Source organism: Gadus morhua, chromosome 4 (assembly GCF_902167405.1).
Source record: "Gadus morhua chromosome 4, gadMor3.0, whole genome shotgun sequence".
In the NCBI taxonomy this organism is placed as follows: domain Eukaryota; kingdom Metazoa; phylum Chordata; class Actinopteri; order Gadiformes; family Gadidae; genus Gadus; species Gadus morhua.
The window spans coordinates 25,628,994-25,654,775 of record NC_044051.1 but is presented as its reverse complement, the minus strand read 5'-3'; the positions used below and the strand labels follow the sequence as shown (position 1 = coordinate 25,654,775).

The window sequence follows — 25,782 nt, the reverse complement described above, 5'->3', positions numbered from 1 at the left end:
CTAGCATTATAATTATTATTGATTCGATTGTTGTTTGATTTGCGGGATCAGTGTCATAACAGAAAGGCCACGGAAAATAACAATAGAAATAATGAAAAAATGCACTTGTGTCTGTATTAAACATGACATGATGAGATTACCAAATTAAAGACAAGATGTTTTTGAGGTGTGGTCAGCATTCTGTTCCGTTTCAGACTCCTTCTGGACATGGTGCCGCGCATGAGACAGACCAGGAACTACGAACGCTTCGAGTGACCCCAACCCGGGGGGGGTACAGAGAGGGGGAGGACGGGCTGACAACATCCGAAGGCCGGCTTGGTGGGTGTGGTCCCCCAATGGCCACAACCCCACCCTTCGAGGAAGGACATTTGCTGCGTCTCCACGGCCGAGCAGACGGATTTGAGTGTATCCGCATGTCACTACACAGCCCCCCCCCCCCCCACACACACACACACACACACACACACCACCACCCTTAGAGTCTGTTTGATCATGTTTTGTGTTTTCTTGTGATACAGCGGACCGGCGCAGTCTGAGGGCTGCTGCGTCGGACCGCCGACAAGATTCACTAATTCATGAAACGGAAATAATTAGTGATAATATAGACCTTTTTCACACATCGGGACCGATGCACAAAGCAAACTGAAGCTGACCGAATGGTGTGGGGTGATTTGAACAAACTGAAAGGTTTTTTATTATGATTTGATAATGGTTTAGTACTAGGAGTTGTGTTGTGGAGACCTGGTTTCCTAGTTGTAGCTGGTTTAATTATATATTTTTTTAAGGCCACAATTAAATGGAGCAAAACTCAATATGTTGTTGGACGCTCCTTCGGAGCCCTGTGTTGGGAGGTTTTGGAGGAAGGCCTTTTTTTTCCGCCTGTTGCCAACTATCAATGGTATTAAATCTGTTAAGATAAAACCAAACTGTAATTAAAGGTATATAATATGGTTGATTAATCCGATAACCCAGGAAGACGCAGGCTCAGGACATGTTAAGATAAGATACAATTGTATTAATCCTGTGAGGGAAATTCAGGATAAGTGGTCAATCTTTCAGCTGCAATATCTGAAAAGTGAAGGGAAAAAAATGAAATCAGAGTTTCGAGTCGCTCGATCGGACAGCAAAATTAACTAACGCAATCACGCTTAAGCATGGAGATTCCACAAAAAAATGCTCAGGGTCTCTGTTTGCTGAGCAGGCACTTTCAGCCAATCAAATGGCTGCCTCAGAATCCAAGAGGTCGCATTATCCCGCCCATTTCACAGAGACGTCGTTCTCCGTATAAAGCAGCACCCAGCTGTTTAAGTAGCACAACAGTAGAGGGAGCCCACATGCTGTAATTAATTCAAACTGGCCCCATTACACAAACTATAAATATCCATATTTATTTTATTAGAATATAAGCACATATATTTAATCTCATTAAATATATGAGTCACTAGTTAGTTTGGTTAGTTTAGATAGGGTTTTCCGACTAGTTTACAGGGGAAACTGAATAAGCACAGGATGTAAGATACTTTTATTTAATCTTCACGCTGAGAACAGGATTTAATGTATGTTTGGGTTAGCTTTCCTTTACCTCACAAGGACACCGGCTCACCACGATGAACTCTACAATGACTCATCGAGGAATATCACGTCCGTGACTTTGCATGCTCCATCTCTGAGCACACACTAAAATATTCATCAACCTAAGTAGCACACCAACCCCATCTCAGTGGTCCGAGCCTTAGCTGTATCGCCACGGCAGCACATGAATCTATACATTTTCATATTTCTACAATATGTAAGACTTAATCATGTTATGAACATTTGAAGCTGAAATGCGTTCAAAGTGAGAGCTGAAAACGAGCGTACGCATTCATTCTTCCTAGAAAGACTGTGAATGTATATTTCGGAAGTGAATGTATGCTTCTATATTCATGACAATTTGAATGTGCATATACTGTATTGTAAAATGTCAGTTTTTTTTAATGGCAATTTTGTGTGTGAATGCGTGTGTGTGCCTTAGTTTTGTGAGAGGTTGAAGATGGTTTGCTAATTGATACTTCAAGGGTGTAAAAAAGAAAAATGGGTACTTCGGGTGAAGGTGTGCCTCACTTCTGTTCACCAAACACACGACATCTCTAGCATGCAACCAGCGCACCAGTCCACATGCGAGGTAGAAAATAATGCTGTTTCATTGTTTGTGCGCCACACACACACACACAAAAACACAGGCAAGCTAACATGCACGCACATTAAAACACAGGCTAGCTTACACCCACACACAGGCTAGCTTACACAAATACACACACACACACATTAAAACACAGGCTAGCTAACATGCAAGCACACATTAAAACACAGACTAGCTTACGCACACACCCACACACTGAAACACAGGCAGGCTAGCTTACACACACACACACACACACACACACACATTGTAACACAGGTTAGCTTACACACACAAGGTCCTCATGATGGTAGCTTTCGTGTGATTGTGTAAATACTGTATTCCTGTGATGTTATTCAGCTGTAGAGTCGGAATTAATACAGAGACTGTTGTCACAGAAAAAAAAAACTTTATTTAAAAATAAAGTTATATCTCTCGTTTGTCAAGGACTGTGAAAACAAAAAGAAAAGAAAGAAAAAAGATGTAATTTCGTTATTAAATTTTCCGCAACATGTTCTCAACCTTGCCGGACTTTTGCGAGGACCCCGGCTTCTACAGACGGGTCATAGTTATTGATTATTGGTCAACTGTTTTTTACCCCCAAAGAGGATTAATTCGATAAACTAAATGAAAAAACAAAGAAAGAGAAATAGTGAATAAAGTTTTATGTTTCGCCAAGTTATACACCGAAGAACTGTATACTGAATACCCACCGATAATAAAACCAACAACATTGATACAGAAAACAATGAAATGCTTTAACAGAACAGGGCTAGCGCGATTAGCAAGAAGTGAACAAGGCCCTTCTGCACCACAGCTCAAAACTTTATATCTGCCCTATTGGAAATATTAATCTTTACCATCAATAATAATAATAGCTTATGACTATGGAAACAGAATATACCTCAAGTCCTGGATTGACAATCGATTGGAATATTGACAGATCAAATTATATGCAGTGACAACATAGTAATAGGACGCATGATTATCGCATGATTATTTCAGATTCCCTCAAACGAAAGTCCTAACCCTCCACGGGACTCGCACATGTCCACCCAGCGTCTGTGGTCTGAACATGGGGACTGCCTAAGCCAAGCCTGAAGCAGAACATAAAGGGAAATAAAAGGCACATGACGATGTTCAAAGAACCGACTTGGCTGATGAACCCAAGACAAACCTCACCACAGAGTTGATCCGTCAGTAGGCCATACATGGGTATCGTTCTGCACATGGACATGGAGGGAGTGGAACCATTTATCCACCAAACCCACATATTCAGAACAGGTGATTTGTATATGATTTTTATGGTTATAACGGTCCATGAGCTGTATACATTTTCTTTTGATGTGAACAAAGTGTTTGCGTGCACAGAAACAGGCTTTTACTGTGAGCAGCGCAGGCTTTAATGGTGGGAGACGACTGAGTCATAAACATGTGGTATGCATGTTATTCCTCAGGTAGGCCGACATGTTATAGCCATCCATCACCATCATGTGTAGACATCTCCAGATCTGGTCAGAACACGACGATGAAGAGGATTATCTCACAACATTAAACCCTAGACGGCCTCTGCTCACTTTCTAAATAATTTTGGAATGACGTAACGCTGCCACTCAAGCTGACTTCTGACTTACGGAGACAACAGAAGGTAACAGAAAGACCAAGTTAGTTTCAAACATTGAGATACTGGTCTGCGTGTTTCCTGAACAAAACGTAATGATGGAAAAACAAATAAATCTGGTTACCGACTTTCTCTCGCTTCTACTATCCCTCTCACCATAAATTAAATATATACAAAGAAAATAAAATGAAAAAGAAATCCCTCCCATAAATAAAAACAGATTTTAATAAAAAAAAACAGATCTGTAGTTCTGTATACAAAATAAATATAAAGGATAATAATTTGATAACCCATATTAACAATATATAGTGTTACTAATATCGTTTTGTTAAATCTCTAAATAGATTAACAGTGCATTTTTTCATTGATGACCGGTAGGCCTACCTACTACTATGGTTTTTTTATTGATCTTAAATATTTCTTCTCCTGAATAGGCTGCAGGCAAATCTAAAACCGATGTGTTTTCACATCGTTTTTACCCCAGCTGTCGAGGTGGTATTAGTGCGCGTTCCACTATTCCGGACAACCTAGCGAAACAAGATCAACAACAGCGCCAGGACGAGAACTCTACACCGATGCGCAATAAATCGACATTTTACGCAAACCTACTTTTTTATCAACTTTTTTCACAGCCTTTTTTTTTGCGTGGGAGTTCATTCATAAACAGACACACCTCTGTCCGTATGTCATCAATCGGCCGGAGAAACAAATCTTGTTTTCAAACGGTACCCTAGTTCAGTCCAGGTTGTGTAGCATAAACCCTCATTAAATCACAGATATGACAGCGGCAGCTCCAAGCCCCTCCCACTTCCGGTGGGAGGTTCAACGCCAGGAAATTTGTTGTAAAACAAATGCTTGATCCAAAACGAGGCATTTGATTGCGTTTCTCTACAGGCTTCGCTCGCTCAACCGCACTGAAGTTCCTGTTTTTCATCATGTGTGATCGGTACGCCCGTTCAACTGGAAAATATAAATAATGCGGGAAACTACCCCCCCCCCCCCCACAAGGGTCTCCTCGCCGACGTCCTGACATGACGATCTCCTTGGCACATCACAACCGTTGCAGAGCAGAAGAAAATAAAAAGCAGACTGATTTGAAGATGTGTCTGGCAACCATTCAAAGCAGAGATAACAATCATCAGAATAATAATAATAATACAAAAAAAAAAAAAAAATCTACGATATTTGTCTGGTTTTGCGCCAGGCAAGAAGCCAGTCAGTACAGTGTAAAACTATATCTTAAGGCCTGCAGTCTGCCCCGTGTGTTTGTGTGTGTGTGTGCTCGCTTGCCTGTGTTATGTTTTTGTGTGTGTACATTTGGTGTTTGTGTGTGAAGTAATTGCGCTTATTTATGTGTCTTTTTGTGAGTGTATGTATGTTAGTCAGTGTATGTGTGGGGTCAGAGGTCAGGGCCTTTGTGCCTCACAGTCCAGTGTAAAACTACCTTCAGGGCCACAAATAGTCTGAATCATTTCGCTACAGAGGAGGGGAGTGTGTGTGTGTGTGTGTGTGTGTGTCTTTCTCTTGTGCTCGCCTCAGGTTCTCCGCATCGAGTTGCTGTGGAGACGGGCAGAGGTGAAGACACCTCTGGTTACTCTCAGCTGATTTCATAGAGGGGGGGGGAGATTCTCCTCGTCCTTGAGTGTGTGTGCGTGCGTCTGTCAAATAGGGCTTTACACGTCTCTCTGTAGCTCCTCCTCTTTCGACTGTCATCACAAGGCTAGGCCCACTCCAAATCATGTGCGTGTGTTTGTGTATGTGTGTGCGCGTGTGAGAATGACAACACACACACACCCCCACAACAATCTTCCCAGACGGGGGCGGGGCTGGGGGCCGCTCACAGGGCATGCTCTCCCCTAAGGGCCGGGGTTTTTCGGGGCGGGGGTTTTGGGGCGGGTGTCTCCCCTCCCGTGTCCCCCCCTGTGGGCGGGGCTATAGGCAGCCCTGGCAGAGCGCCACCTGACCCTTCATGTAGTCGCGGCAGGGGCAGACGCGGCGAAGCGAGGGGTGGGCCCCGGCGCAGCTGAACAGCAGCAGGTCCTGCTGGAAGATGCAGTGGCGCCGTTCCTCGCTGTAGGCCGGCACCAGGGTGTCAGCGCTGGACTCTACCGTCTGGCAGTCCACCCCAAACCTGAGGGAGGAGAGCAGGGGTTAGGTGGTACGTCAATGGTAGGGGTGGGAATCACAGTGTTCCTCACGATACAATACGCGATACATGGCCCGCGATACCCATAATATCACTATACAGCGATTCTGTAATAAACTATATACTGTTAAACAATCCTATTCATCACAATATATGTCTCACGATGAATACAAAATGACCGTAAAAAGGCAAAGTGCTGGAATTCGGTCGTTATTCATGGTCCATACTGAGTTTCTCAGTCACTCATCTTTGGTTAGTTAACCTTAGTTCAAGTTTCCTTCATTCATGTGTTGAGCGTCACCTCGAGGTAGCCTGGTCCTACCAGACTCTCGTACTTCATTTCATTTGTACAGAGAGTCTGGTCCTACTCAATTGACAAACGTTTACTCACTTGAAGGCGGGTGTCTGTTGAAATTTAAAACTATTGGATCTGCCCAGTGCCCCTCTGGATCTGCCATAACCAATCGCTAACGTTTGGCCGGGAATCACATTGCGCGCAGGCAGTAAACAAACCAAACACGAGCTGACTTTAACGTCATTGATCTCAGCCACTCCCTCTGTTCGCTGATTGGACGCAGAAAATGTAGACAGAGAAAACCCACTAACATACCGCAGACTCAGACCTAGTACTGAAGGGAAATTCAAATTGAGCGGAAGTACTTAGGCGGGCGGAGCCAGGCTAACCTTGAGGAGCAGGGAAAAATAAATTCTAATATATATATTAGAGCTGTCAGTTAAACGCGTTATTAACGGCGTCAACGCAAACCAATTTTAACGGCGTTCATTTTTTTAACGCGCGATCAACGCAAATTAGTATTTTTTACAAAATATATATATATGTTTTTGGGGCTCAAAACAAAGAAGCAGTAGCCTGACTGCTATGTTCAAGGCATATCTTTGTATGTTCATCGTTTAATTGCATTATAGGCTTTTTTTTTGTACCGTCCGGTTTTGATCAGTATATGCCAATGTTGTTATCAATAAAAAAACATTTTCACAAGGCAAGCCGATGCACTTCTCCATGTTGATAAGAGCATTAAAATGAGAAAAATTAATGGGACAAAGAATTCAAGGGATATTTAGCATAGAATTTTTTTTTACGATTAATCGCGAGTTAACTATGGCATTAATGCGATTAAATATTTTAATCGCTCGACAGCCCTAATATATATATATAAAGAACAAATTAAACATTACGCCTATCTCTCTTCGTCTTCTCGAGTCCACAGACTTTAGAGGCTATAATGGAAATGTTGAATGTTCTCTGTTTCCATCTGTTGCCAGTCTAATAGTACTGCAGTGACCGATCTTGCATATCTGACTAATCATAAACCGGTGTTGTGGCGCCATCTTCTGACAAGGAGAGGGATAACATCAGAGAATCTGAGGTATTGGATTATTTGGTCAGTTACACAAAGATGCAGACCTACTGATGTGTGGAGTAGGTCACTTGATGTTAGTCTACTGATGTGTGGAGTAGCGGCCATATTGTTTTGAAGTGATAAGGCCTTTACATGAAAACACATACCTGCACCCCTTGCACATCTGTGCATCTATGCACAGGTATTTGTATGAAAATACACCTGTCACACACTAAATCACACACTAGCAAGCCACACAGCATATCACGGTAGGCCAACCTATCCCTCGCTTCCCGAACACCTCCCCCACCTCCTCACTCCCTGAACACTTCCCCCTCTCCCCCACCTACATCGCTCCCTCACGTCCCTCTCTCTCCCCTCCTCATCAGTCCAGGTTCCTCTCCTCCCTCTCCCCACCGGGCCAGGTCCCCCTCACCCCTCCTCATCAGGCCAGATCCCCCTCTCTCCTCCTCCCTCTCCTCTCCCCACCGGGCCAGATCCCCCTCTCCCCTCCTCACCGGGCCAGGCCCCCTCTCCCCTCCTCCCCTCCTCACCGGGCCAGGTCCCCCTCTCCCCTCCTCCTTCTACCCTCCTCACCAGGCCAGGTCCCCCTCTCCCCTCCTCACCGGGCCAGGTCCACCTCTCTCCTCCTCACCGGGCCAGGACCCCTCTCCCCTCTCCCCTCTTCCCTCTCCCCGTCTCACCGGGCCAGGTCCCACTCTCCCCTCCTCACCGGGCCAGGCCCCCTCTCCCCTCCTCCCTCTTCCCACTCCCCTCCTCCTTCTCCCCGCTCCCCTCCTCAGCGGGCCAGGTCCCCCTCTCCTCTCCTCCTTCTACCCTCCTCCCTCTTCCCTCCTCACCGGGCCAGGTCCCCCTCTCCCCTCCTCCCTCTTCCCACTCCCCTCCTCCTTCTCCCCGCTCCCCTCCTCAGCGGGCCAGGTCCCCCTCTCCTCTCCTCCTTCTACCCTCCTCCCTCTTCCCTCCTCACCGGGCCAGGTCCCCCTCTCCCCTCCTCCCTCTTCCCACTCCCCTCCTCCTTCTCCCCGCTCCCCTCCTCAGCGGGCCAGGTCCCCCTCTCCCCTCCTCCCTCTTCCCACTCCCCTCCTCCTTCTCCCCGCTCCCCTCCTCAGCGGGCCAGGTCCCCCTCTCCCCTCCTCCTTCTACCCTCCTCCCTCTCCCCTCCTCACCGGGCCAGGTCCCCCTCTCCCCTCCTCCTTCTACCCTCCTCCCTCTCCCCTCCTCACCGGGCCAGGTCCCCCTCTCCCCTCCTCACCAGGCCAGGTCCCCCTCTCCCCTCCTCGCCGGGCCAGGTCCCCCTCTCCCCTCCTCCCTCTCCCCTCCTCACCGGGCCAGGTCCCCCTCTCCCCTCCTCCCTCTCCCCTCCTCCCTCTCCCCTCCTCACCGGGCCAGGTCCCCCTCTCCCCTCCTCCCTCTCCCCTCCTCACCGGGCCAGGTCCTTGTCCTTGTTCAGATGCTGGAAGAAGGAGGGCTCACAGATGAGCTGCTCCTCCTGGCACACCTGCTTACAGGAGTGGCCGGGCTCGGCCAGCTTCACCTGCAGGGCGCTGAGCGGGGGCCACATCACCTGGCCGTGGCAGAAGTCCTGGGGGAGGGTGGAGGGAGCGGGGGTTGGAGAGAGGAGGAAAGGGAAGAAAGGCAAGGGCAGGGTGGAAAGCGGGGGAGAGGGAACGTAAAGAATAATGAATGATGAATGAAAGAGTGTTGATAGTTGATGGTAGAGATACGGACGTCAATATATTTGATGGAAATCCTAAAAATAGACGTACTCTGCATTATTTGTGTTGTACATATTGTGTTATTATGGGACACGTGTCCATTTTATATGAATGTTTCTTCATGTTATTATTGTGTGTGCGGTTTGGTGTGCGTGTGTGGTGTGTGGTGTGTGTGTGTACCTGGTTCTCGATGAAGGCGTTGACCCTCTGCAGCATGCCTTCACAGGTGAACTCGTAGGGCAGGTAGGGTTCAATCTGGAGAAACATCCATACACTTAGAAAATGCTACACTAAATATCAATGCAACTCCTAATTATCATGACTAATCTGTTCTAGGGCTGTGCTATATACCGGTAGTAAGAGTTCTATCTGTATATTTTTGCAGGAGATATGTAGTTGAGACAATATCGCCATACCGGTATATTATATATTATTTTGATGTGGCATTGCGATCACAAAATTAATATAATCAGGGTTTTTTTTAATTCTTTTTTTATGTTTTATAGCAGAGGTCAGCAACCTTTTCAACATGCAGCGCCAGTTTGAGAATTTCTCATTAATGAGTGTCCTTAAGCAAAAGATTAAGCTGAATTATGACACAGCGACCAAAACCATTTCCAGAAGACCTGGAATTGTACTATTTCCATATAGTCCACAATCATGCATTAACGTTTTAATGTTTTTTTGGTTGTTATATTTGCTACATGGTGTTTACAAAATGTAATTACATATGTCCCATCTTAAAACACAATTTTCAGAAACTCATTCAAAAACATATTTGCACTGTGAGAAATGTAAAAAACGAGAATATATGAGAATGTTGTAACCATCCACATCAATATCTTTAAGACATGTACAGCTTTGCAATACCATGTGAATGCGATGCATACAGGCCACAAATACAGGCCAAATATTTTAAATATTTTCTTCTCTATTAATCACAAAATAGGTTTAAAAACTATTAATTGATCCCATTTCAGAACACTGCTTTCTGTACCAAATTTAAACATATTTGCACTGGGAGGAAATGCCCAAAACAGAATAAAGGGCAAAAAAAAATCGGTAGTAATGAATATGCTGCCGCATTGTGCTGTGAATTTTTTAAATAATAATAAATAAAAAGGGGGGGGGGGGGGTTCAAGTGTGCCAATGATTATGCTGCCCCGTGCCAGTGGTGGCAGGCGTGCCTAGGGTTGCCGACCCCTGTTTTATAGAAAGGGCAGAACAGCTGGATACATGTCTGTATATTATTTTAGATTGGAACATTTTCTTTTTGAACATTTTGTGTATTGTTTTAAGGCGAAATTTCAAAGTTCTCAGTTACAACGTTTTTTTGGGAAAGACATGCTGAATAAATAAATCATGCTCAAAAATAATCGTTGAAATAATTTAGATTTCAATATTGACCAAAACAATCGTGATTATGAATTTTTCCATAATCTAGCAGCCCTATTTTGCTGGGGACTGCCCATTTCTTCGACGCTCCATCGTTCCAACCTACCGTGAACCGGGAACATCATTCTAATATCGTATATCCGCGCAAAAAATGTAACAGAAAATATCGCAATATAAGTTTTGGTACATATGGCCCTGCCTTAGATGGTTCTCATTGAACATTAAAACCAGCGAGTCAAAGCGGGATCTCTTCTCATTTTACCACTGGTCACGTGAACACATTTAATGGGAATTTAAAGCAGTTTCAATACAAGCCAGCAGTATAAACTAAACAGAACACACTGCAACAATGAAGGCCATTGTGTTGTCCATCCACATGTGAGTGTGAGTGTGTGTGCGTGTGTGAGCATGACCAGACCGGCAGCAGTCCGCTGTGCCTCTCAGAGCATATGAGTGGTGGTTCGGTGAACGGACTCCATTGTTGCCATCACCACCCCCACCCCTCCCTCCTTCCCTCCCTCTCCCCTACGCAGCTCAGTTACTTTGCCCCACCATCACCTACACACATCAACACCATCACCCGCTGTTCCTTTTGATCCCCACTCACTCACTCACCTTCACCTTTAACTGCTGCCCAACCCAGCCACTGATTCAGCTCTTTCTCCTGCTCCCTTCTCCTCTCTCCTGCTCCCTTCTCCTCTCTCATGCTCCCTTATCCTCTTTTTAAATGGTCCATGCTAATTGCCAAAGCACATCCACTCTTCCCTCTGCTGTCATGTTCCTCTCCTCTCATGCTCCCGTCTCTCTGCCCACTCCTTCCCTGTCGTCATGGTTACCTTCTGGCTGAGGATGGTGCGGATGGCCTGCTCCACCTCGGCGGGTTTCTCGATGTCCACCGTCCAGACGTGGGGGGGCCCAATGTACACCTCTGCATAGGGGTGCTGGGAGGTGAGCTTGGAGGAGGAGAGAGGAAGAGGAGAGCGGAAGAGAGGGAGGAAGAGAGAGGAGGTGGAGGAGGAAGATGAAGAGGAAATTGTAGAGGAGGGAGAAGAGAGGAGGAGGAGGAGGAAAAGAGGACGAAAGGGAGGAGAAAGGAGGTGGAGAAGAGAGAAGGAGGAGGAATTAGTGGAGGAGAATGGGGCGAGGAGGAGGAGAAGGGGAAGGAGGAGGAGTGAGAGGAGGAGCAGGAGAGAGGAGGAGGAGAAGTGAGAGGAGAATATGAGGGAGTTGGGAGGAGGAAAGAGGGGTAAATATAAGGATAGAGATTCAATTACTGGTTGTTTAAGAGACCACACACACCTATGACCAGCAGTTTAATCTAGCAAACATGTCTGAACAGCATAGCCAAAATCTTCCCCTCCAACCTCCTCTTCCCCCACCTCCTTCTCTTAGTACCCCACCTTCTCACCTCTCTCATAGTGGGCTTTCCCTTGAAGAAGTCTGCGTTCTTGCTGCTCTTGGGAGGGGTGAACTTGGGGTTGAGGAACGCACAACCATTTGCTATGGCCTCCAGGGGGGCGGGGCCTTCGTAGGGGAAAGACAGGCCCACAAACAGCTGGACGGAGAGAGACAGAGACAGAGACACTTTATGCATGCACAGTGAATTGAAAGACAAAGTACAAAGACACAGTAGTGTAGCAGCGAGGACCATGGTCAAAGGTTTTGAGAACAAGATAGTGAGGTAATGCTGTAAATTGCAGAAGCGATGGCTCATGTCCCACAGGATCACCACAATATACTCTCCCGATGCAAAACACAACTGCAGTCAATAAGAAACACCCACACATGGGTGTGTTTAAGGAGTGAATAATTGAAAGTAACGTGTAAGCCCTGTGTGCTGTGGCAGGCGTCAGCTCGAACAGGAGTTGGTGTGCGTGTGACGTATAGGATAAAGAGGTTTTTTTTCTTTTTGCCTAGAGTGCCCCTTGACAGAAACCAGGGCGAAGGATGGTGAGAGAGAGACAGAGAGTAGGAGTTACAAGGAGAGCAGCAGTGGTATGAGCTCTCCTTCAGTGAAGGTCTGGGGTTGGCGACAAAGGCTGGTCTGTTAGCAGCACACAGAGACAGAGACAGAGAGAGAGAGAGAGAGAGAGAGAGAGAGAGAGAGAGAGAGAGAGAGAGAGACGCACCCTCAAGCACCCTGCGAGCGATGATTGGAAACCATGCAAAGAAACAAACATACACACATACACTGCACAACACTTACATCTTTCATGCCGCTCAGGCTCTTCCCGTTAAACATGCACAAAATAAGCACATACTGTTTTATTATACACCTACACACACATCATTGAGGGAGCCAGTCAAATGCAATATACAATGTGAGGAGAGCGGTATATCCTCAACGTGCCTACAGGGGGCAGCAAAGCACCATTGAGGCCCTGTGTATACACACCGCAGAATGAGAGGCAGTCAGTGAGAATGACCGAGGGAGAGAGACAGACAGAATGAAAGAGAGAGAGAGAAGGGGAACGAGAGGGAGAGAGACAGAATGAAAGAGATAGAGAGAGAAGGGGAGCGAGAGAGAGACAGAATGATAGAAAGAGAAAAGGGGATTGAGACAGAGACAGTAGGAAAGAGAGAGAGAGAAGGGGAGTTAGAGAGAGAGACACAGAATGAAAGAGCGAGAGAGAAAGGGAGCGAGAGAGAGATTCTGTGTTCCTCGCTATTGTCTGCAGTCTTACCCCCCGAAACACATTGAATGCAGCCAATGATGGCCTGACACCAGACCAACTGTTGGATTGTGGAACACCTACTGTAATACGCACGACACAGGACTAACATGTGTGTGTGAATAGATAAACCAGTTAGAGTAACCATTTTAATACCTCGGTTTGCAGACTATAACTACCCTCCAGTAGTGCTGGTGTTTCCTGTTTTTCAGGTGTGCTGGAATGAGTTCTGCTTTAATCAGACATTCGAGTTTGACGGAGACTATCACTGTGCAGCTGGTCACTTCCCTATTGACACCTCACCACTGATCAGAACTCTTAAACCCATCACATCACTCAATCCTTTCCAAGCAAATGAGATGAGAACACCAACTGCAAAAACAAATAGCGTCTTAGTACATCAAGCTTGAGCAGAAAAAACAAACCTGTTGTTGTGTCTGGTTAGTTGTGTAAATAAAAAGTCCCCTTCTCTATTCCGTAAACAACATCTCTGGTTCTCTCGAGTATTGTATTGGCATGATTGTTGACCACAACATGTGACCACAACATTTAACTATTACTAGAAGTGGACTTATGTTTTTGTGTGTGCTTTATGGTCACAGCAAGCTAATGAAAAGCTTTATAAAAGCAAATGCTAGGTGACGTTAAGCAATCTAATAGGTGCTACTGGACCAAAGAAAACCCCACATTTGTTAGTATCTGCTATTCTACTCATCCACCAATCCCTCCCTATTTCTCTCATTCCTTCCCTCCCTGTCTTTTCCTCCCCCGCATCACCCCCCACACATCCAAGCGGGAGTGTGTGCGTGTCTTGACAGAGAGAGGGCCCTTTAGGTTGTGGGGATGCGATCGCATACAAGGCCGTTGAAACAAATCAAAGAATCAAATCAAATAATAATAACAAAATAAGCTAGCTCTAAATACCTCTCATGAGATGAGCATTAAAACCTGTTGGTTGAGGATCGTCCTCTGGGTTAAATAGGTGTTGTCTTGGTTTCATCTTGGTTAACGCTGGGTCGGGGAACTATGGAATCCACCTTTATGATTCACATAAAACTAACTCTGCTGATGACTGAAGTTCACCTTCCTGCTGCTAATAATTCCTTAAAGTGGTCAAGTAAACGGGCGTTTTCTACCCCCTAGTAGCAACCAGAAAAGATACCACCATAAATATCACAGATACTTTGATTGTATGCAAACCTTGAAGTCCCTTTGGATATATGCGTCTGCTGAATGTGTCGGCTAAATGCTTCTGCTAAATGCTTATGCTAAATGCGTCTGCTAAATGCTAAATGCATCGGCTAAATCCAAAAATTTGGGGTCTGACCTTGGACTCCCTGAGGAGGAACTGCAGGTCTCGGCCGCTCAGGATGCCGTGGTTCTTGACGTAGCTGGGCAGGTGGACGGTGCTGGTGCCGTGCACGGTGCCGTGCACCTCCATGTAGCTGTGGATGAGGTCCAGGTACTTCTTCTTGTCCTGAGGCAGACCGATGGGGAAAAGACTTGGATTAGCATACTGTCTGGTTGTCCTGATGGACCCTATGGAGGCAGCTCCTTCAGCGTAGATTCAGTAGGTAAGGAATATTTGTGTCTCAATAATGTAGAGTAAACTGTCGATAATGTACCTCAATTATTCATAATGTTTTGACTTATTTTTACATCTACATTTATACTTAATGTTAATATTTTCGAAACGTTTTGCAGTTTAATTATTATTCTACAAAGATTTATCATCATCTTTCAATTACAATGGTTCCATGGTACGGCCCCGACAAAGTTCATATTATCTAGACCTTCTTGACACCATGTCGAAGAAGGGACATCAATCACATATCCCCATGTATATGTTCATAACTGTGTTTCTACAGTTTCCAGTCTACAGTGTTGAAACCCTTAGACATTTTGTTAGTTTACTACGAATGGCTGAGCTTTGTTCGGCAATTATGGAGTCACAGTGGCCCGCCTCCAGCAACATGATATGCCAACACAGCCCGTCACCCAAATTTGAGCTCCTCTGCCATAAAACGTGAAAACTTAATCTTAAATCTGAATTGTGAGACTAGGATACATGTGAATCAAGAGAGGATGACAGTTCTGCTACCTGCTAAAGGACCGTGTCACAGGCAGGCTGAGGTCCCTAGGATGCATTTTAGCACTTTGTCCAGTTCATTTCCTGTTCCTCAGGACACTTTAGCCAGTTCAATTCCTGTCCTGCCTCAGGACACTTTAGCCAGTTCACTTCCTGTCCTGCCTCAGGACACTTTATGGTCTGTTTTTAAAGGAATGAGTCCTGTTTCTATAAATCAGGCTGTGAACCGAGCACCATAGATTGGTCTCTATTGGGATCGCGTTGGGCTTGAATTAAAACTGTACCAATAAAATCTGTAACTACGCGGGCAGTCTTGAGTTCAATGAATTATACAGCCATGAATCACAGAATGAATATTAATCATCTTAAACTTCAAAGGCAAACGATTCCATCAGAAAACCTGAGACATCAACTTCCCCTTAATCATTTAGATTGGAAGCACTTCAGACTAGGCAAAGATGATTGGTGTAATCTGCCTACGGACATGTTTCACACAGAACTGGGTCTGCAACTTCATCTTCCCTCTGATCCAATGAGTTTATTCCGATCCATACTCTGGCTGATGTCATACACCTTACCAATAAGATATTCTTTGAATATTTCCAAATTGGCTAGAATTGAATCCGAGATGTATACGTTATTGTTTACCAGGTCTGAGTAAGTCAGAAAGCTGCTCTTCGCTTTTCTCGGAAATGTTAAAAACATTCCTTCTTTTATGGAGTTAAACTAAACGTTAATGTTTCAATATTTACAACAGTAACACCAGTTTTGAAGGTGTGAGTGCCTGTGTCTAAAAAGCAATATAAAAACAGGGACAAGCTGGATAAGGAGGACGCTCACCACAGAGACTAATTTCTCCTGACCTTAATGTCGTTTTTGTTACCACTCCTGATGAAGACGGTGCATTAGCATAAAAGGTAAGGTCTGGGCCCGACCTCACCGTCTTGGTTTGGTGTCATGAAGTTTTTTTTAAAGAGAAAGTAAAGATCAAAGCAGGGCCTCCCACTTCCTCCATAATGTGTGTGTGTGTGTGTGTGTGTGTGTGTGTGTGTGTGTGTGTGTGTGTGTGTGTGAACCAAAGTCCATTCGTTTCCTAAGAGATGTCGCCTCAATGCCATAAACTTACAACACATACAATTAGCTTCCGTTTACACAACCATGACCTTTCACCCACAGTTGTCAACACAACTTCCTGTCTGGCGTTGTGTTTCCTGAAATGGCTCATAAGCTGCTCTGCATGACGCATCACCTTCTCTATTGTGGCTCTACTTTCTCACGTATGCGACGACTGATATTTCCAGCGGAATCACTCTGATGTACACGTCTTTGTATCAGAGAAACAGGAAAAAGGGGGGGCAGGGTACGGGATAATGGTGGAAGGAGAGAGGAGACAGAGTCACACACAGAGAGAGAGAGAGACAGAGACAGAGACAGAGAATCTGAAGATAGAAAAGTGCAAGAGAAAAGGGTGCAGGTGCAGGAGGGAGAGGGATGAGGGAGGGAGGAGGACGGGAGATGAGTTAGGAGGAAGGAGAGGAGAGAGAGGAGGGGTGGAGGTGAGGGAGGAGGGAGGGAGGGTGGGAGGAAGGGAGGTGATTTAGGAGGACGAGAGGAGAGGGAGGAGGGAGAGGAAAGGGAGGAGGGTTGGTGAGGGAAGAGGAGAGAATGGGAGGAGGGAAAGAGGGAGAGGGAGGAGGTGAGGTGAGTGAGGAGGAGAGAGAGGGAGGAGTGAGGGAGGGAGGAAGGGTGGGGATTGAGGAGGAAGGAGAGGGAGGAGGGGAGAAGGAGGAGGAAGGAGAGGAGAGGGAGGATGGGAGGAGGTGAGTGAGGAGGAGGAGAAGGAGGAGGAGGAGGGAGGGTGGAAGAGAGAAGAGCGCGAGAGAGAAAAGGGGGAGTTTTATGTCCTTTGAATCCGAGGGAATGGGTTAACCTTGGTGCCTGGGAAAAACAACGTAACAATGGGACGGGGGAGGCGGACAGATAGAGTCGGGCGAGGAGGGGCTGAAGTGTAGAGGAGGAGGAGAGAGGGGCTGTCAGGGGTGAGGGATCTACAGGCCAATTTGGACACCAGAGGATAACAATTTCTATCAGTGCCAGTCACGGTTGTCTACGCTTGTTTTTATGACCAGGATACGCCTTCTGACACACCCTTCATGGTCTGACCAAGCCTCTCTCTATGTTCACAGGATGAGAGAGGCTGGACACTAAAGGATATGGGTCTATTGCCCCCACTCCCAGCCTGCTAGGTTTGTCCTGGCTGGTTACTGTCCTAAAGGCTTGTTTCTGATACAAGAGAGCACTGTTTCATACGCATGTCCCACGGTGGCCGTGGACATCAGTGGTCACAGATTACCACATCCTTGTTCGTGTGTGTGTGTGTGTGTGTGTGTGTGTGTGTGTGTGTGTGTGTGTGTGTGTGTGTGTGTGTGTGTGTGTGTGTGTGTGTGTGTGTGTGTGTGCGCGTTTGAAGCTTTCAACATCAAAGACGCCTCCAATCTAAATGAAAATGAATAGATGCAATATTATAACATTTCGGGATGTGAAGCCATCCTGCCTGGCCACAAAAAAATACGACTTTAAGGACGGATCTCGACTAAACGGAGCCGGTTAGCGATAAACTAAAGGCTCCCATTCTACCTGAAGGCAGAACGCTGGCAAAGATGAATTATAAATACAAATGCCATGCATTCTAACGCATGGCAAATGCCATGCGTTCTCGAAGACGAGAACATCCCTTAAAAAGTCATCAGTCGACTCAGGAACTGACGAGACGCCGCCGTCGGAGACAGACTGAGATGGGGCGTGTGGACAGAGGTCCGGGAATGCGGTGAGCTGGTGATGTCAGAGTGCCCAGCCCAAGTAGCCTTCATGGTGCCCAGCTGATTGTCCTCCAGGGTGGAGCCAAAGGGCAGCATGGCAGCAACACAGGCCCCGGTGGAGAAGAGATTTTGACTCTCTGCTAATGACCGCTGAAGCTAATGAAGGGCCAGTTGCTAACAGTAGCTAGGAATTCACTCGGCCTCAGTCTTGACGCTCTCACCACCTTTTCTCCATTTAGAAAATTGTGACAAATATTTTAGACAGACTTAGGGGAAGAGCAGGGCTGGATTGGGAACCTCTCGCTCTCAGATGCCAATCCATAACCTGCTCTGACTGACTCCCTCACCGTCAACCGTGACCTTCTCTGTGTGCCAGTCCCTTTGGAGGACCCTCTCTCCCAAAGAACCACAGCTCTGATCCAGAGAGGTCTTGAGGCCGTTGGAACCGCGGAGACAGCCAGAGGTTTAGGTGTCCTTGTGTGTCCATGTGCTGCAGTATTAGACGAAGGGGGTGATAACCCATACCCTGGTGTTCATCAATATCCAGTCCTTTGAAGAAAGAGACACTAACAAACGACACAGAAGAGGGCGAAAGCACAAAGTTCACTTAAAGGCCCCCTGACATGTCACCAGGTGTGGGCTGATTAGCCGTTACGTGTCCACCTAGATGTGTGCTGGATAGATCAGTCTACCAGCCTACCAGGTGGACTGTAGCAAACGTTGCTCATCTACCCGTCACACATCTAGGTGGACACGCCCACCTGTGATGTCATAAGGGACAGATTTCCAAAATGGTTTGTAACAGCTAATCAACCCACACCTGGTGGCATGTCATGGGACCTTTAATGTCCATCAGGATGATCTGCTGTGCTGGTAGAGGTTGCTTGGGGGGTACAAATTATCCTTGTTGTGAAACCTTTACATGAAGTACAGCAATCTGCCGTAACTGGCCGACAAAAAAATACCAAATGTGCATTTCCTTGCATCCTTTACTTTTGACCAGGAAGCCGTGGGAGGTTTTAGGAAGGAGGTTTTGTAGGGAAATAGTTTGAAGAACAGATCCAAAATCGCAAAAGTCCAACATTAGTAAACGTTTTCCAGGGGTCAAGTTCTAGATAAATAGCCGGTCATGTGATATTGGCGTGGGTCTTGGTGTCAAGGTGTAGAGGTCTAAACCACAAGCTGGCAGGAGAAACTGAGAAACCTTTTGGCTGGGAAGCTCTTATCAGTAGGAACCGGGAACCATTTCATTAAAACACAGGAGGTAATGAATAGGCCACACAGGAGCCTTATTAGAAGGCCCCAAATTTGACTGCCTGTGTCTAGGAAATGTAGTCCTATGATAAAAGCCTGACATCCCAGAACTACAAAGGCCTCAATGGGAATCAATCTACAAGAACAACTGCCATAGCTAAGACATTCTTGATTATTGGGTCATGACGTGGCCGTTTTTAAACGGTGGTCATAAACATACACGTGTGCATTCACAGCGAGTTAAGTGTTTGATTGAATTTGGTCGATGCTGGTTGATTTGCAAAAGAGAAAGTTGCATAAGACACCATCTATCTATTTCCCCTCTCGAGATGCTGGGCCTGGAGGCTCATTAAACCAAGGACTCCCTCCCTTCCTCTCTCCCTCCAACAGTAATCCCATAGTCTCTGCTGCAGTGTGGTGGTCGCACGGATCTGAATGTATTAAAGAACAAAGTTGGAGAGGGAAAAGGGAGACAAGCCAAAATATACCGAGCTTCACAGGCGCACCTTTTTGAGTTCGAGTTGAGTTTCTTCTCAAACTGTCCCCTTCTCGCGAAGCATCTTCAAAATATAGTGATCATATAGTGGGGTTCAATCGTTGATATTGGGGTCCTCATACGTCATAACGTCAGAGTCTGAAGCAAGGTTCCACTCACCCCTACCAGGACCATAATGATATCCAAAACTTCTATCAAGGTCAGCTGTTAGTGGTTAAGTGATAAATGGCTAAACAGTAACTAACAACATTCAACGTGTTTTTCCATGGTGAATATGTGTATTGAGAAAGACCCGAGGTACTTCCACATTCACCAGTTCGTCAAACCTGGCGCCGAGATCCACCTGGGTGGGCTGTGAGAGGCGTTCAAATTATGACAGCCGTCTGATTTAAACTTAGATCTGAAGTTCAAGAAACTCAGTTTCTGTTTTCCCGGCCGGCGTGGTTTACCTTTTGTTTTTGTTCCCCGTCTTTCTTTTGTCTGGGTGTTCTAAGTGGGTGTTCTGCCGCACCGTGCCGTACTGTAATGTGAAACTTGATTTTGTGCTAGGGTCTGTGTTTAGCAGTATATGAGTGTTTATCAGTATGTGTTATATTAGTGCCGTCAATAAAAAAAAAGAATCATAATTAATCTCACAATTTTCTGTAATCCTAATCATCATATGTAAGGTATAATATTAGCTTGAGCAAAGTATAAGATCATTTTCAAATTGCAGATGACCATTGTCTTTAGATAAATAAATAAAATAATCATACTAAAAACAAGTCATGATAACAGAAAGAAAATGAACACAGTGTTCACGCATGTGCATGCACCATACCACAGATACAAATAGATAGTAATATTTTTTTTATATATATATATATAAAATAAAATAAAAACATTATCACCATTATCATCATGACAATAACAACCACAACAGCAATAATAATAATAATAGCAATAACAGCAACCCTAATTATAAAGGCAATGGTCATCCATTGCCCTTATAAATAAAATAAGGGCAATGGATGACCATCTATTTAGAAATATATCTATTTTCAGTTGTAATAATGCTGTTGTACTTTCCATGTTGTAAACGTGCCGGATTCTTTCCCTCCATTGAATAATTGTTGGGGGTTGTGGTTTCAGCCAGGAGGCTGGGATTACCTTATTCACTATTAAGAGAAGGATTCTCAGCAAGTATGTTTGTCGGTTCTCTTCAGCTCAGCTGGGAGTACCCCTAGTATAAAGTGTGAAGGTTCAAGAGGTAAATCTATAAAGAGACTTCTTTTTTTTTTTGTACACTGTGCCAGTATTCTGATATCCTTGGGCAGTCCCAGAATATATACGTGTGATCTCCAACCAGGTCACAACCTCTCCAGCAATGATCTGAGGTGTTACTCCATTTTGATGTTATACGGTGTGCTGAAGTATCTCATTTCAATTTTCCCATTCAAATTCCTTCCAGTATGGACTACTGGTTATCTTATGTCCCTGCCTACATGAGGTTTCCCATTGCTCATCTAGGATTATTGTACTCATTTCTAGTTCCCATTTTTCTTTAATATCCAAATTATTTTCTTTTAACTTTTCCTGCAATATCTTGTAAATATGTGATATGAACTTTGTCTTCACTGTTCCTTTAGTTGTTTATATAAAGAGGTGTTCCAGTTTTGTTGGTAAGGAGCAGAGCTGTTTCCATTCTTGATGACTTTGGAAATAGTGTTTAATAGGGGTTATGCAGAGCACTCAGCGTTCGAACCGGAAAACAGATGTAACCATTTCCGCTTTTCACTTCCGTACACAACAGTAACGTCTAAGTGTCGCTTGTTAAAAGAAAATGTTAGTGTATCACTTTTAATTAAAATGTCACAAATGTTAATCAGAAACGGCAACATCTGAACAACAGCTTTTGTTGTGTGCCGAGATGCTCTGTGTCGGGGAGATTTAACTCTAGCGCAAGTTTCCACCAGTTTCCAAAGGGTGAGTCAGTCAGGGCGATAAGATGATAAGAGCGCACACTTCCCTTTTGGGCTAAGCCAAATGATTTCTCCACCAGCGTTTTCCCAGCACTTATTGCAATAGTTGCTATGAGGGGCCTCTCTTCTATAGCAAAGTCCTCATATGGGTCCTCAATGCATAGCAGCCCAATATCAAAAGGGTGCTCATGCACACCCTTGTAGAGTGTACTTCTATGGAACAAAGTGGTAAAGTTAATATCCTACTGTGAAAAGGTTACAATTATAAAAGTAAAATATGTGGTATGCATAGTGTAATGGTTTCAGTAAATACAATGTGTGTTAGTCTAGCGTAATTGTGTCCTCTGCACGGAATAGTCCTCATTTGAGATGAAAATGGCCTGAAGGTAGAAACCATTTCCCACTCAGTGCTGGTTTTCAGAAAAGTTTCTACTCTCGTGAGCTCTAAATACAGTGATATTGTATTGTTACAAATCATAAACTGCTGTACCCCAGCTAATGTTGACATGTATGACCTCAGTGACTACACCTCACCTGATTCCTCCTCCCATGCACCTGTTAAGCCTGGGTCTTGTAACTAGCATGCTGTTTACGGGCCCAGGTTTCACTCCCTTATGAAGTAAAGAAAATTAATTACATTTCACTGCACCTCTATTGCTTCTAACCTTAGATCACTATACTTTCTTTTAGAAATTTACTATTTTACTGCTGCATACATAGCCTAACTATTATACATATAAAGTGCATTTGCCTCAACCCTTACTGCAGTTCTGGCCTTGTGCCATTGTTGTTCCGTTTCTGTGCAGGCATGAACAGGGGGGACAACCTGGATATTGAGCTCTGAGTAATGAGCTGTCTGAAAGAGCAATGCAGCAGTGTGATTACACACTGCTGTAGCAGCTTTGCATGAACACTGACTTGAGGTCATGACGACAGGATCTGAATCACAAAGCACTATCTGTGTAGAATACCCAAAGAGACAATTGGACATCAGTTGGCAGAACAGATACCACTAAATTAAGACAAGGGGCTTCCTACAAGTCTACCACAATAAACATATATTGCTCAGTACTGGAACGCCTGCCACTACAGGGTGTCAATAGTTGCAAGTAGCAATTGCAAAAGGAGAGGAAACCCATATATATAGCTTTAGAATGTAATGTCGTGGCAAGTGTCCCAATGCTTTTATCGGTATAGTTTGTGTGTTTAGTATACAAAAATTGTTAACCATACGAGGAGAGGTATACCAAATATGTTGCAATAGAAATATTTACTGTCAATCAACTTGCTCAAAGTACCTTAATTCACTAACCAGTCAATCCAGAAAAATGCAATGTTTTTTTGTGATTTATGCGGCCAAAAATCCTTGATTATGCGGCACGTTTTCTTAAAAAATGCGATGAAATATGCGGCATATTTATGCAATTTTATGCGATGAAATTGCGGGAACTTGCAAAAAATGCGGGAACTTGCAAAAACATGCGGGAACTTGACTCCCCCAACACCCTGTTCTCACTAGGCTACTACTTTAATGTAAAGATTCATTACTTATTACTTTCTATGATACAAACAGCATACTACATCACAGAAAGTGCTGGGAATATTTACAATTTACAATTTGACCTGACGAGCTGGCTGTCGCCTTGCATGGTTGACTCTGCCGCCGGTGTGTCAATGTGTGTATTAAACGATGTAAGTCGCTTTGGATAAAAGCGTCGGCTAATTGCCCTTATTGTAAATTGGAATATTTAAGTTCTCATCTTCGTTTATTTGAGACCTTAAAACATGGCACAAACTTACAAAACATTGAGTACAACTTCTGTAGCTTTACAAAAACAATCTGCTACAACTTCTGTAAAAATAAAAAAATAAAATATAAAAAAATAAATGTTCCTGTTTTCCAGAGGAAGCTTTTCAAAAGAGTAACAAAAAAAGTGCACTCTTACAACTGTAAAGTTGCATCAACTCATTGAATGAAACTACAACAGTCCACTGTGAAAATTAAAACTAACTGCGTAGCCTCTAACACATTGGTTCTCAAAGTGCGGCCCGCGGGCCAATGGCGGCCCGCGGAATCATTCCTGGCGGCCCGCAATGACATACATAATTATATCAATATTAATTGCAACAAAAATAAATGATTATAAAGAGAAAAGTCGATTCTCTCTAGCTTTCAATTAAATCCTTTTACATTTGTTAGTTTTAATCCGACTGTACATTACTTTGAAAGGCTGAACCTCAGTTTCGTGATTTAGACCTCACTTGACCTAACTCCCAGAGGTCCACGGTGCAACGTTTCTTTTGACCAATGGGATGCTGGCGGCGTTTCCCGCCGATTTTTTTTTTCCTTTGGCGGCCCTCAGTCAAATTTTGGGTTCCTAAATTGGCCCTCAGATGTCAAAACTTTGAGAACCCCTGCTCTAACACTAGCCAATCATTCCTCATCCTCATCCCCTCTCCCTCAACGTCCATCTCTTTAACCATCCTTACATGTTTGGCTGCGGCAAAGTGATTTTCCAGCGTCGACTTCCGCCTGTGGTCCAACACGCAGTTGCACGGAGTGCAAAATAATTTGCACCCACTGTCGTGTAACAATCAGGGAAACTGCTTTGCACAGTCTTTTGCACTTATCTTTGTTGGCAAATGAGACCGCTTCATCTTGCCTTCGTCGCGGGGTTTGCGATGACGTTCACGTCGCGTAATTACGTCACTCCATAACGTTCCCATGGCAACAGGGGGAAATGGCTGCTTTTTTCGCGGAAATAGGCAATTTATGCGTTGGAAGTGCGGCATATTTGAAAAAATGCGGCCCCCGCATGAATATGTGGATTTAAGCTGATTATGCGTTGAATTATGCAATCGCATAATCACATTTTTCTGGAGGGACTGACTAACAGGTAGAGCATAGCCATTTATCAAGTGTCTCAGAAGAAGGTGTGCACTGTTGTATTTGTGAATATGGTGTTAACATAGTCGAGAACATGCTCGTGGCCAAATGAAAGCAGTTGCAGTGTAAATATATTTGTTCCGAGTGGCTTGATGAACGTATGCTGTACAGCCATTGAACTGGAACAGACTGCGAAATTTAATAGAAGACAAGCTGCTCTGACACTGACAGTACCTGTCAACCTGTCTTTGTTTGGAACTGGTGGAAAAGAAGATACAGCATCCATTCATTCATTAATTCATCACAGTTGTCTTTATACATATCAATGTTTTAGGAATCTGAAACACCTGCCAGAACGGTAGTCAACATTAAACCTAGCAGCTATAGTAGACACCTAAGAACAGCGTACCATGTCGACAATGACCAGCATAAACATGCAGGACATCGTAGTAATTATACTGTTGGTAGTAAAAAAACATCGCTAAATGCAGTCTTCATCATATTCCTCTTTGAGCTGTTCAGATGATTTTAAGACTGCTCTATCAAACAGCTGGTCCAAAACCACAAAATCTCTTTCCTTCCATTTCAGGAAACCTTTATCCAACCAAGCTGGAGAGAACTCAGTTGTTTGCGATCATTAAAGCTCTGGAAATGGTCATGGGAAGTCGTAGCTTTTTTTTGTAACGATTGACCATATTTTTAAGGTTTTCTTGCTCCATACATTAGTAATTTTCTTGTCGTGGTTTAAGAATTGTATTGAATCTATGGGCAAATTTGGGCACTCACTCTGCTCCATTCCCAACCACATAGTGTCAGTGTCTTCGGATATCCAAGTCATCATTATTCTGAGTTGGGCTGCCCAATAATCATTTTTCAGGCTAGGCAAGTCTAGGCCTCCACTGTCTTTTGGGCAGAGAAGTCTTTTAAATTTAAGTCTGAGCCGTTTGCCTTGCCAAATAAACCTGGATAGCCATTTATCTAATATAGAAAAGGTGCAGGCAGGAATATAGATACAGACCTGCAAACTCCTCAGAGGAAAAAAGGTGACAGTGTCACGGGGGGATTTTTTTTTTATTGTAATATGCAAATTACACTAGTCTGAGCGTGACTTAACAAAACTCAGCATACTTTATCAAAAATCAAAGTCAAAACATCCTTGAGGCTTATAAAAAGTATTTTATTTA

At 44.5% G+C, this 25,782-nt stretch overlaps 2 protein-coding genes across 2 annotated transcripts in view; one reads left to right on the top strand and one right to left on the bottom strand.

Moving 5' to 3' along the window:
• Positions 1–2,634, top strand: part of LOC115542959 (transmembrane protein 163) — a 54,898-nt gene extending 52,264 nt beyond the window's left edge. The window contains exon 8 of the mRNA XM_030355479.1: positions 195–2,634. Within this exon, the coding sequence (XP_030211339.1) occupies positions 195–255 (61 nt within the window). The 3' untranslated portion in view covers positions 256–2,634. The remainder of the gene's footprint in view (positions 1–194) is intronic.
• The window catches only part of mgat5 (alpha-1,6-mannosylglycoprotein 6-beta-N-acetylglucosaminyltransferase), a 123,993-nt gene continuing 100,764 nt past the window's right edge, over positions 2,554–25,782 (bottom strand). The window contains exons 11-16 of the mRNA XM_030355478.1: positions 14,420–14,569; positions 11,829–11,975; positions 11,257–11,373; positions 9,206–9,280; positions 8,735–8,892; positions 2,554–5,913 (exon numbers count right to left, since the gene is read on the bottom strand). Coding sequence (XP_030211338.1) covers positions 5,715–5,913; positions 8,735–8,892; positions 9,206–9,280; positions 11,257–11,373; positions 11,829–11,975; positions 14,420–14,569 — 846 coding nt within the window. The 3' untranslated portion in view covers positions 2,554–5,714. The remainder of the gene's footprint in view (positions 5,914–8,734; positions 8,893–9,205; positions 9,281–11,256; positions 11,374–11,828; positions 11,976–14,419; positions 14,570–25,782) is intronic.